The sequence below is a fragment of the Lithobates pipiens genome, unplaced genomic scaffold (genome assembly GCF_037356315.1).
Source record: "Lithobates pipiens isolate NorthernLeopardFrog02 unplaced genomic scaffold, aLitPip1_a1.2 Scaffold_8, whole genome shotgun sequence".
Classification (NCBI taxonomy): Eukaryota; Metazoa; Chordata; class Amphibia; order Anura; family Ranidae; genus Lithobates; species Lithobates pipiens.
Genome location: NW_027507903.1, coordinates 556,764,869 through 556,778,039, shown reverse-complemented (window position 1 = coordinate 556,778,039; position 13,171 = coordinate 556,764,869). Strand labels below are relative to the sequence as shown.

The 13,171-nt window shown below is 47.6% G+C and overlaps 1 protein-coding gene across 1 annotated transcript in view; it reads right to left on the bottom strand.

The window, feature by feature from the left end:
* ASH2L (ASH2 like, histone lysine methyltransferase complex subunit) overlaps window positions 1–7,810 on the bottom strand; it is a 57,936-nt gene extending 50,126 nt beyond the window's left edge. The window contains exons 1-2 of the mRNA XM_077469972.1: window positions 7,716–7,810; window positions 1,189–1,255 (exon numbers count right to left, since the gene is read on the bottom strand). Of these exons, the coding sequence (XP_077326098.1) occupies window positions 1,189–1,255; window positions 7,716–7,807 (159 nt within the window). The 5' untranslated portion in view covers window positions 7,808–7,810. The remainder of the gene's footprint in view (window positions 1–1,188; window positions 1,256–7,715) is intronic.
* Between the last annotated feature and the right edge of the window lie 5,361 nt (window positions 7,811–13,171).

Below are 13,171 nucleotides of genomic sequence, written 5' to 3'. Positions count from 1 at the left end.
GATGTGATCAATTTTGTGCAATTCGCACCACAGCTTGTAGACTCGCTAACTTTCACAAAGACCAAATAATATCCACTAATTTGGGTTATTTTTACCAAAGATATGTAGCAGTATAAATTGTGGCCAAAATTTATGAAAAAAAAATTATAATTTGCAAAATTTTATCACAGAAACAAAGAAATATGCGTTTTTTTTCAAAATTTTCGGTCTTTTTTCATTTATAGCGCAAAAAATAAAAACCCCAGAGGTGATCAAATACCACCAAAAGAAAGCTCTATTTGTGGGAAAAAAAGGACACAAAATTCATTGGGGTACAGTGTTGCATGACTGAGTAACTGTCATTCAAAGTGTGAGAGCACCAAAAGCTGAAAATTGGTCTGGTCAGGAAGGGTGTTTAAGTGCCCAGTAAGCAAGTGGTTAAACAACTTAATAAATCAGACCCTTAAAGGGGTTGTAAAGTAAAAATTTTTATTTTTTTAAAATAACAAACATGTCATACTTACCTCCACTGTGCAGCTCGTTTTGCACAGAGTGGCCCCGAACCTGCTCTTCTGGGGTCCCTCGGCGGCTGTCTCTGCTTCCTCCCGCAGGTGCTTCTCACGTTAATGCGCGCTCCCTCGCATTGGTGAGAAGCACTGCGGGCGCGCTCCCGTGATACAGCCGGCGGCTATAGCCGCTCGCTGTATCACAAGGCCCCGCCCCCGGCGCGCTGCGTCATTGGATGTGATTGACAGCAGCGCGAGCCAATGGCTGCGCTGCTTTCAATCCATCCACTCCAGCCAATCAGCGGCCAGGCTGAGCGGCGAAGAGGACGGCGGGGGCGAGCGCGGGATTTTCGAGGGGTCAGGTAAGTAAAACGGGGGGACTGGGGGCGCCGGCAGTGTGAGATGTTTTTTCACCTTAATGCATAGAATGCATTAAGGTGAAAAAACATTTACCTTTACAACCCCTTTAATGTGTGCATTAACTGGTCACAACTTTACCGAATGCAGCATTTCAATCCACAGCCTATCATTTTATGGCAGGTTTCCGACACCCACTTTGAGAACAGTAGGCCAAAACTAGCACATCAAGATAGTTTAAACTTTCCCCTTCCAATTGTGCGATCAGATTCACACTCCTTTATATCTGACAATGCACCCATTAGGAAAAGGTGAGGTATTCATTCAGCAGTTTCACTCTACCTACCAAAGCATCTTTTTCATTGGAAGATTCGGTGTCCGGTCCCCCTGCTGAGCCCAGCTGCATCGAGTCACTGCAATTAAAGAAACTAGTAAATATTTTTTTACAAATTATAAAAGATATGTTTTATGAATTTAAATCCTATACCCAGGTCTTAGCGAGGAGAATGGGAAGGTAAACTTGAGGAGCAGGATAATAAAATAAAAGCCAAAACCAAGTCCAAATTTTTGACCATGTTTCATATTAAAACCACAGCACTCCGTCATTTGATGGAGCGATCACATTGTAAACTGTCGACGGGTGCACCAAGATGGCCGCCACGCCGGAGCTAGGCCGCAGCCTTTCCTAAGGCAGAGGCCGTGGATCACGGATCGGTGACGATCCGTTGCACCCCTATTGTTCACTATAGATCAATCATTTCTCAGGAAAGATCGACTAGAGAAGAATTTAATGGTTTATTGAAGCTTGAATGGCTACCATACAGCAGCTTTCACACTGGCATTCCTGCACTTATTGAAGTGTGCGTCTAAGGGGAGGTTTTACAATTCTTCCAGAAGCGCATTTGTGAGGTCAGGCACTGATGTTGGACAAGAAGGCCTGGCTCGCAGTCTCTGCTCTAATTCAGCCTAAAAAGTGTTCTATCAGGTTTAGGTCAGGACTCTGTGCAAGCCAGTCAAGTTCCTCCACCCCAAATCATTTGGTGGAGGGGGAATTATGGTGTGCCGTTGTATTTCAGGGGTTGGGTTTGGCCCCTTCGTTCCATTGAAGGGAACTCTTAAGGCGTCAGCATACCAAGACATTCGGGACAATTTCTTGCTCCCAACTGTGTGGCAACAGTTTGGGGACGGCCCCTTCCTGTTCCAACATGACTGCACAAACAAGGTCCATAAAGATATGGATGAGCAAGTTTGGGGTGGAGGAACTAGACTGGTCTGCACCTCACCCCATTCTGACAGAACACGTTTGAGGTGAATTTGAGCAGACACTGCGAGTCAGGCCTTCTCATCTACATCAGTGCCTGATCTCACAAATGCACTTCTGGAAGAATGGTCAAACGTTCCCATAGACACACTCCTAAACCTTGTGGACAGCCTTCCCAGAAGAGTTGAAGCCGTTATAGCTGCAGAGGGTAGGACGACTCAATATTGAACCCTATGGGCTAAGACTGGGATGTCATTAACCACTTAAGGACCGCCTTCTGTACATACAAGTCGTTATTTTGAAGAGAGATATCTCGGTAACGGCAGCAGCTGCTGCCACAACCAAGATATCCCTCTTTACAGGAGGCGGTCCTGTGTCCGATAGCGGTGGTCTCCGCAAGCTCAGTTAGTTATCGGCGTCTGGAGAGGTGCCACCCCCCTTCCCGTCGCTCACTGGAGCCGTCTGTAGCAGCGGAGGCGATCGGGTCCTTTCCTCGGCTGAGTATGGAGACGAGTGAGGCTAAGATGGCCCCCACTTGTCTATACCATAGGAGGGCGAAAGCGACGTCAAACATCACTCCCGCCCATACCTAAAAAAAATAAAAAAATATGATATTTTTTCAATGTAATTTTTTCAAATGACTTTTTTATTGCATTTAAGGCCAAATATGAGATCTGAGGACTTTTTGACCCCGATCTCATATTGAAGAGGACCTGTCATGCTTCTTATTACAAGGAATGTTTAAATTTTACACATAAGTGTATAAACAAAATCAAGTAAAATAAAAAAAAAGATTTTTTTTTAACACCCATCCCGACGAGCTCGCGCACAGAAGCAAACGCATAAGTGAGTAGCGCCCACGTATGAAAATGGTGGTCAAAGCACACATGTGAGGTATCGCCACGATCGGTAGAGCGAGAGCAATAATTATAGCCCTAGAACTAAAAAAAAAAAAAAAAAAGCAAAATACGCAACCTGTAGAATTTTTTTAAACGCCGCTTATGGAGATTTGAGGGCAAAAGTTTGACGCCATTCCACGAGCGGGCGCAATTTTGAAGCGTGACATGTTGGGTATCAATTTACTCAGCGTAATATTATCTTTCACAATTTAAAAAAAAATTGGGCTAATTTTACTGTGGTCTTACTTTTTTATTCAAAAAAGTGAATTTTTTCCAAATAAAGTGTGCTTATAAGACCGCTGCGCAAATACGGCGTTTTATTCTCTAGGGTGTTAAAAAAAAAAAAAAAAAAAAAAACACAAAATATGTTCGGGGTTCTAAGTAATTTTCAAGCAAAAAAACAGTTTTAAACATGTAAACGCCAAATCTGAAAAAGAGGCCTGGTCCTTAAGTGGTTAAAGTTCACGTGCATGTAATGGCAGGTGTCCCAATACTTTTGGTAATCTAGTATAGACACGTGCCACTTTTAGGTACACCTGTTCAATGACTTGGTAACAAAATTGCCAATCAGCCAATCCTATAGTAGCAACAATGCATTTAGGCATCTAGACGGCTTGCTGAAGTTCCAGCCGAGCATCAGAATGGGAAAGAAAGGGGATTTAAGTGACTTTGAACATGGCGTGAATGTTGGTGCCAGACAGGCTGGACTGAGCATTTCAGAATATCCAGTGAGCGGCAGTTGTGTGGAGGAAGATTCCTTGTTGATGTCAGAGGGCAGAATACCATCTCTGAACGCACAACACATCACACCTTGAAGCAGATGGGCTACGGCAGTTCTCAACCTCAGTCCTCAGGTAGCCCCAACAGGCCATGTTTTCAGTTTTTCCTTTACTTTGCACACAATATATCAAGGACATGGTATTGATAAGAGCCATTTTAGCTATGGAAAGTTCCAAAACCACCCATTGGGGGTACTTGAAGACTGAGGTTAAAGCGGAGGTTCACACAAAAATGGAACCTCCGGTTTTTGGAACCCCCCCCCCCCTCTGGTGTCACATTTGGCACCTTTCAAGGGGGAGGGGGGGTGCAGATACCTGTCTAATACAAGTATTTGCACCCACTTACGGGCATCGACTCCACGCCTCTTCCACTCCTCCACCGCAGTCTGCTGGGAAACGAACAGGTCAGAGACAGCAAGGACCATCTGGATTGCGCAGCGCCACACGCACATGCTCAGTAGGGAAATGGGCGGCTTCACTTCCTGATTCTCTTAACAAAGATGGCGGCAGCACCCAAATGACAGATGGGCTGTGTGTGCGGACACTGCGGGCGCCCTGGACAGGCAAGTGTCCGCAGCTGCAGTATTTGTAGCTGCCGACTTAAAAAAACCAAAAAAAAAATAAAAAAAATAAAAAAAAACACACATTTCAGCGGACCTCCGCTTTAAGAACCACTGGACTACAGCAGCAGCAGACCACACCGAGTGCCACTCCTGTCAAGGCTACAATTTGCACAGGATCACCAAAATTGGACAATAGAAGATTGGAAAAAACATTGCCTGCTCTGATGAGTTGATTTCCGCTGCGACATTTAGATGTTCGGGTCAGAATTTGGAGTAAACATGAAAGCATGGATCCATCCTGCCTTGTATCAAAAGGTTCAAACTGGTGTTGTAAAGGGGTGTGTGTGTGTGTGTGGATATTTTCTTGGCACAGTTTGGGCCCCTTAGTACCAACTGAGCATTGTTTAAACGCTACAGTCCACCTCAGTATTGCTGCTGACCATGTCCATCCCTTTATTAGTATTATACAGGATTTATATGGCGCCAACAGTTTACACAGTGCTTTACAATATAAAAGGGAGACAAAATATAAGAGTATTACTAGGGTCCTGCTCAGAAGAGTTCACAATCTAATAGGGTGGGGCAGGTGGTACAAAAGATTGTAACTGTGGAGAATGAGCTGATGGAAGTGGTAGGAGATTAGATGGTATACGTGATAAGCTTCCCTGAAGAGATGAGTTTTCAGGGATTGCCTGAAGGCAGCAAGAGTAGGAGATAGCTGGACAGTTTGGGGTAGAGAGTTCCAGGGGATGGGAGAGGCTCTGGAGAAATCCTGGAGACGAGGGAGCTTGAGTGTAGGTTTTGAGGAACGGAGAGGATGGTATGGGTGATATTTGGAGATAAGATTGGGGATGTAGCACAGAGCAGAGTTGTGAATGGCTTTGCATGTTGTGGTTAGGATTTTGAATTTAATTTGCTGGGCAATTGGGAGCCAGTGTAGGGATTGGCAGAGAGGGGTGGCAGACACTGAGCGGTTAGTGAGGTGGATAGGTCTGGCAGCAGCATTCATGATAGACTGAAGAGGGAATAGCCTGCAGAGAGGTAGGCCTATGAGGAGGGAGTTCCAATAGTCAAAGTGAAATAACAAGGGAGTGAATGAGTAGCTCAGTGGTTTACATTTGTTTAAAAATGGGCATATTTTAGAGACAAGTAAAAGGATTGAGCTGGCAACTAATCCATATAGTCATTTTAAAGGGGTTGTAAACCTTTGTGTTTTCTCACCTTAAGGCATCCTATGCATTAAGGTGAAAAAACACATGGCAGAGAATGACCCCCCCCCCCAAAGTTTTACTTACCTGAGCCCTGGAACTTGACCCACAGGGACACGCCGTCTCTCTGCCCGAGGTTCTTGGCTCTTGATTGGATAGATTGATAGCTGTGCAACCATTGGCTCCCGCTGCTGGCAATGAAATCAAATTACATGGATGCCAGGGGGTGGGGCGGAGTCCAGCATTCGGCCTCTATGGACACGGAGTGCTGGACTCGGGAGAGCACCTGCAAGGTAATCCCCCAGAGAGCGCTTCTCCCAGGTGGTTATCTGATGTCGGGAGGAGCTGCCGTGGGACCCCAGAAGAGCAGGTTCGGGGCCACTCTATGCAAAACAAGCTGCACAGTGGAGGCAACCATGATAGGTTTATTTTTACAAACCCTTACAATCACTTTAATGGTTGGTTACAAAAAGCGACAAGCAAAAGCTTACTTGGAAGAGGATCTTGCAAATTGGCCTGGGCGTTACCCGTTGTGTGCGCGCGCGCTGTCTCTCTTTAAACTTACATGACGTATTTGAGAGATAGTACGGCTGTGAAGTCTACAAGCTTTTGACAATGATGGTCTTTGGGGCTGAAGGGACAGGTCAGAGTCTAGGATTACACCTAGCACCCTGGCATGAGGGGGACTGATGGTTGCATTATTGATTTTGATGGAAAAGTCATAGATGGGGGCACATTATCAGCTCGGTTTTAGAGAGATTTCGTTTGAGGAAGGGGTGCAACATCCATGCTGATATGTCAGTAATGCGAGACAAGCCGCGAGGAGGAGAGACGAGCCGCGAGGAGAAGAGGGCAGACGAGCCGTTTAATCGGTGTATAGATGGTATTGGAAACTGGGCGGTTATCAAGTGACCAAGGGAGGAGGTGTAACTAGAGAAGAGGTCCATGAACAGAGCCTTAGGGGACCCCCACAGAAAGAGCAACACTGAAGGAGCGATGTGATAAGTAGGGGGGAGAACCTTTGTGAATACAATGTACCATCTTCTGATGGCTCCTTCCATCAGGATAATGCACCATGTCACAAAGCTCAAATCATCTCACCACTGGTTTCTTGAACATGACAATGAGGTCACTGTACTCCAATGGTCCCCACAGTCACCAGATCTCCATCCAATAGAGAACCTTTCTGATGTGGAACAGGAGATTCCCATCATGGATGTGCAACTAATAAATCTGCAGCAACGGGGTGATGCTATCTGGTCCATGGTCATGGACCAAGATCTCTGAGGAAGATTTCCAACACCTTGTTGAATCTTTGCCACGAAGAATTGAGGCAGTTTTGAAGGCAAAAGTGGTCTAACGCTAAGGTCCCCAACTCACATATACTAGGGACAATGTACACAGGAGCCAATTAACCTCCCAGCAGGTCTTTGGAGTGTGGGAGGAAAGGGGAGAACCTGGAGGAAACCCAAACGGGATGTGCAAACTGCAGGCAGGTGCAATCCTGCTTGGGATTTGAACAGACGCCTCTTTTGGTAAAGAAATGCGCACAGGGCGACAGTCTATTTAGGTGAAGGGGCCGTCCTATGTGCGATGCACAGAATTACGCTTCCAAACGTGCAAGCGGGAATGCTCCTTGCCTCTATACGCAGTGTGTCCAGGGGGGGGGCTCAGAGCCACCACACATTCATATACCCCTCACCAATACATGAAATCGCTCACAAGCTGCACGGTTTTGTTGAGCGACCACACTTTATGAAAATCGCAGGAAGCGGGTTTCTGCCCATCAATAGACAGCATAAAAAGGATGCTAAATAAAAAAATTAAATAAAGTTATATTATATCATGTTTTTAATAAAGGTCAGCGCAACAGCCGTGGCGCAAATCACCAACAAGAACTACGCCAGTTGCTCGGGATACTCATAGTGTAATGTCTATGGTTGCAAACGGACCAGCTGCTATGGGCAACAAGCCACTCCCCCCACACATTCAGGACCCATTATATTGCAGGGGGCACTTTATCAGCTGGAGCCTCCCATAGACTGCCCTCCATCATTATTATGGGACTTGTAGTGCAGGCACAGCCCAGCACACCTCCCTCCATTCATAGCACAGGCACCCTTATACCTCTACCACCACACGCCCCGCCCCCCTCCTCCTTACCCGCTCCGGTTATCCCCGCCCCCTCCCGGGCTAGAGCCGGACCCTCCGCCTCCTCCCGCCTCCGCACCCTCCTTCTCCGCCACCGCCGCCATCTTCACACTCAGCACACCGCGCAACGCGCGCCGCCGGGAGGAGCTTGGGCGGGGCATGGCGGAAACTGCGCAGTGGAGAGAAGGAAGGGCGCCGCGGCCATATTTGATACGGGCGGGGGAGGAGCCGCCCGGCGTCCGTAATCGAGGAAAGCGCGGGAAAAGAAGATTGGAGTGAAGACACGTGACCACGTGTAGCGCGCGTGTGTGTGTGAGGAAGATACAAAGAGAGCGGAGGGGAGGGGGGAGAGATCAGGGACTAGTTCATCATTGTGTACATGTCTGCATTGATATCATCCATGTCTATGATATTCAATGAAAATGCTTGTTAAAGGCAGAAGATTTTTGTTTACCTGAACCACTATGTGCCTAAGCCAGTTATAACATTTCTGCTATACATGTAAAAATCAGCATTTTTGTTTTTTACTAGGAAATGACTTTGGATCCAACAAACATTATATATATATATATATATATATATATATATATATATATATATATATTTTTTTTTTTTAAAGTGGAGTTTCACCCAAAAATGGAACTTTCGCAGATTTGGTGCCCCCATCCAGTGTCACATTTGGCACCTTTCAGGGGGGAGCAGATACCCGTCTAGTCCAGGTATTTGCACCCACTTCTGGCGAAAGAGCGGCGCAGTATCCTCAGATATCTACGCCATGTCCTGCCCCTCCTCCGTCCCTCCGCTGTCCTCTGGGAGACACACATCCTAAGGGTCCGTTCACACAGGGGCAACTCCGATCCGACTTCAGGTCGCCCCTAGTCGCCTTAGGTCGGACAACATTTAAAAAGCAATGTAAGTGAATGAGAGCCGTCTTAATGCACGCTACTGAAGTCGCTCCGACTTCAGAAAAAGTTCCTGTACTACTTGAATCCGACTTGTAGGCGACTGGTACCCATTGATTTCAATGGAGGTCACCTCCAAGTCGGATCTCCGTCTATACGGAGGCGACTCTGACAGAATTATCAGCTCTCAAGAGGGAACTCCACGCCAAATTTATGAAAAAAAATTGGCGTGGGCTCCCCCTCAGAGAGCATACCAGGCCCTTAGGTCTGGTATGAATATTAAGGGGAACCCCCTACGCCGAAAAAATGGTGTGGGGGTCCCCCCAGATCCATACCAGACCCTTATCCGAGCACGCAACCCGGCCGGCCAGGAAAGGGGGTGGGGACGAGCGTGCGCCCCCCCTGAGCCGTACCATGCCGCGCGCCCTCAACATAGGGGGTGCCTTGGGGAAGGGGAGGCCACGTGCCCCCCCCACCCCAAAGCACCTTGTCCCCATGTTGATGAGGACAAGGGCCTCTTCCCAACAACCCTGGCCATTGGTTGTCGGGGTCTGCGGGCGAGGGGCTTATCGGAATCCGGGAGCCCCCTTTAATAAGGGGGCCCCCGGATACCGGCCCCCCACCCTATGTGAATTTGTATGGGGTACAATGTACCCTTACCCATTCACCTGCCGCCGCCTTCCGTTCTTCTTCTCCTTCTCCTGGAGATGTTGACTTGACGCTCTCTCCAGCTGCAATGCCAGGGATGCGCTGCGCGGCTACTTATATAGGCACAAGGGGCGGGGCCACCGGTTGATGTCACATGGTGACCACGCCCCTTACGATGTCACAGTCCCGGAGGATGCTGGGAATGTCGCCATGTGACATCAACCCATGTGACATCAACCGATGACCCCGCCCCTTGTCCCTATATAAGTCGCCACGCAGCGCGTCCCTGCCAATGCGGCCGGAGAGAGCGTTGAGTCAACATCTCCAGGAGAAGAAGAAGAAGAACGGAAGGTGGCGGCGGCGACAGAAGATCGGGCCACCGCCTGTAAAAGAGCTAGAAGAAGGCGCGGTGGCCCGGCAGAAGAACCAAAGAGGGGGACAAGACCCCCGAAGTCGGAAGAAGAGGCCGCGACGAGGAAGAAAGCCAGGCTCCTCCGCTAGTAAAAGAGCTAGAAGAAGATAGCGGAGAAGTCCGGCGAGAAGACCCCCGAAGACGGAAGACCCCCGGATGAATGAATGAATGAAATACTTGTATATTTCCCCCCGGAGCTGTGCAATAAACTATTTTATCTTGTGTGTTGTGTTTTTTTTTGTACTTTATTTTACAGGTGAATGGGTAGGGGTACATTGTACCCCAAACTCATTCACATAGGGTGGGTGGCCGGTATCCGGGGGCCCCCTTATTAAAGGGGGCTCCCGGATTCCGATAAGCCCCTCACCCGCAGACCCCGACAACCAACAGCCAGGGTTGTCGGGAAGAGGCCCTTGTCCTCATCAACATGGGGACAAGGTGCTTTGGGGTGGGGGGGCCGCGTGGCCCCCCCTTCCCCAAGGCACCCCCATGTTGAGGGCACGCGGCCTGGTACGGCTCAGGAGGGGGGGCGCACACTCGTCCCCACCCCCTTTCCTGGCCTGGCCGGGTAGCGTGCTCGGATAAGGGTCTGGTATGGATCTGGGGGGCACCCCCACGCCGTTTTTTCGGCGTAGGGGGTTCCCCTTAATATTAATACCAGACCTAAGGGTATGACCTGGTATGCTCTCTGAGGGGGAACCCACGCCAAATTTTTTTTTATAAATTTGGCGTGGAGTTCCCTCTTGAGAGCTCATTCTCTGATTGGCCTAAGGGTATGACCTGGTATGCTCTCTGAGGGGCAACCCACACCAATTTTTTTTCATAAATTTGGCGTGGAGTTCCCTCTTGAGAGCTCATTCTCTGATTGGCCGCGGCAAAAGTCGCCTGGCCTGGGGCGACTTAAAGTCGTGTTGTAAGTCGCTCCAAGTCGTGTTCAGGTCATGTCCAAGTTGCCTCCAAAAGTCGTGTTGCCCCTGTGTGAACGGACCCTAAAAGATAGCAGAACGTGCAGCGCGACTCGCGCATGCGCAGTAGGGAACCAGGCTGTGAAACCACAAGGCTTCATTTCCTGATTCCCTTATGAGCCTGCACCCGGAGCCAAGGGACGTGTCGAGTGAGGACATCACGGAGGCCCTGGACAGGTAAGTGTCCTTATTTTAAAAGTCAGCAGCTGTAGTATTTGTAGCTGCTGACTTTTATCTTATTTTTTTCGGGGAACTACGTTTTAAGCAGAAGCAATAGAAAATAAAATGGTAGCTCTTGCAATTTTTATTTTTTTAGTTTGGACAATATTTGCATGGAGATTTATTAACCACTTAAGCCCCAGACCATTTTCCAGCTAAAGGGCCAAGCCCCTTTTTCGTTTCAGCACTGCATCGCTTTAACTGACAATTGCGCGGTCGTGCAACGTGGCTCCTAAACAAAATAGGGGTCCTTTTTTTTTCCACAAATAGAGCTTTCTTTTGGTGGTATTTGATCACCTCTGCGGTTTTTATTTTTTGCGCTATAAACAAAAATAGAGCGTCAAATTTTGACAAAAATGCAATATCTTTTATTTTTGCTATAATAAATATCCCCCAAAAATATATATATAAAAAAAAACATTTTTTCCTCAGTTTAGGCCGATACGTATTCTACATATTTTTGGTAAAAAAAACGCAATAAGCGTTTATTGATTGGTTTGCGCAAAAGTTATAGTGTCTACAAAATAGGGGATAGTTTTATGGCATTTTTATTAATAATTTTTTTTTTTACTAGTAATGGCAGCGATTTTTATTGCGACTGCGTCATTATGGCGGACACGTCGGACAATTTTGACACATTTTTGGGACCATTGGCATTAATACAGCAATCAGTGCAATTAAAAATGCACTGATTACTGTAAAAATGGCACTAGGGGGCAGTGTAGGGGTTAAGTGTGTGTATTTTTAACTGTAGGGGGGCGTGGCTTGGCGTCTGACATCACTGATTGTCTTTCCCTATAACAGGGAACAGACGATCAATGACAGCCTCAGTAGGAAGCACGGAGAGATGTTTGTTTACACAGACCTCTCCTTGCTCTTCAGCTCTGTGACCCGATCGCGGGACACCGGCGGCGATCGGGTCCGCGGCCACGGTCACGGAGCTCAGGACCGAGTCGCGAGCGTGCTGCCGGTGGCGCACTCGTGGCCCACGGCTGGGCACTTAAAGGGAAAGTGCAGGTACATGATTGTGCCCAGCCGTGCCATTCTGCCAACGTAAATGGGCGTGAGGTGGTCCTTAAGCGGTTAAACACAAATGTAGAAAAAATATATATATAATGAAGTTTAGTGCACACAGACACAAAAGGAGCGATGTACAGCTATGGTGATTTGTGCAGCCGTGCCAACCTACCTCAGTATAACTGTGGCGGCTGGTCAACTAGCGGTTAAGATCCACCAAGGGACTAAAGCCATGTCAAGATCGATGGGTATTGTTCTTCTCAAGGTTCTCTTTCCACATAACCTACCGACCTGGATCAAAAAATATTAAAAATTATGCTCTGTCTTGTATGTATGATGACCCCAAGCCAGGAATCATCAATTCTGCATACCATCTTGCCCGCAGGTAATTTTCTGCTATTACAGTCTGACCTCTCACAGATTAATTGCGCTTCCATGAGCATTCCTGGGCCTTCTGAAGTCACCTTGGTGCCTAAGGATGGCTTTTTTTGGCCGGGAGACCAAATATTTGTTCCAGAAGATGCGTGAGTGAATGTTCTAAGGCTCCTTCATAATCATTCATTAGCAGGTCACTTCGGTATCCATAAGAGACTCGAGCAGGTACCACACACATTCTGGTGGCCAGACCTGGAAGAATTCTGCAAAAAATATGTGAATTCATGTTCTGTCTTTTCCCAGAGGAAGATGGCAAGAAGCAAGGATGGGGTTTACTCAAGCTTTTACCTGTTCCTGATAGGCCTTTCTATAGACTTCATAGTACAACTCCCACCTTCTGAAGGATGCACAGCAATTATTGTAGTAGTAGATCGACTATCCAACATGGCCCACTTGCTGCCCTTAGACCCCTTTCACACTGGGGCTGTCGGCGGTAAAATTAGCAGTGCTTTACCATTGTTTTTGGCTGCTAGCTGGGCGGTTTTAACCTCTGCTAGTGGCCGAAGAGAGGTTAAAACGACCAGCAAAGCACCGCAAAGCCAGCGGTTCTGCAGCGGTGCCAATTCATTTCAATGGGCAGGAGCGGTGTATACACCGCTCCAAAGATGCTGCTTGCAGGACTTTTTTTAGCGTCCTGCCAGCGCACCCCTCCAGTGTGGAAGCACTCAGCCTTTCACACTGGAGAGACAGGAGAGGCGCTATGGAGGCACTATTTTTAGCGCTGTAGCGCCTGTTAAGCGCCTCAGTGTGAAAGGGGTCTTAAAGAACACTCCATCTGCTATGGAGATGGCCCGAGTGTTCATTAAAGGGGTTGTAAAGGTAAAACAATTTTGGGGAATATGTGATCTATTTAATATATATTGTCAATAT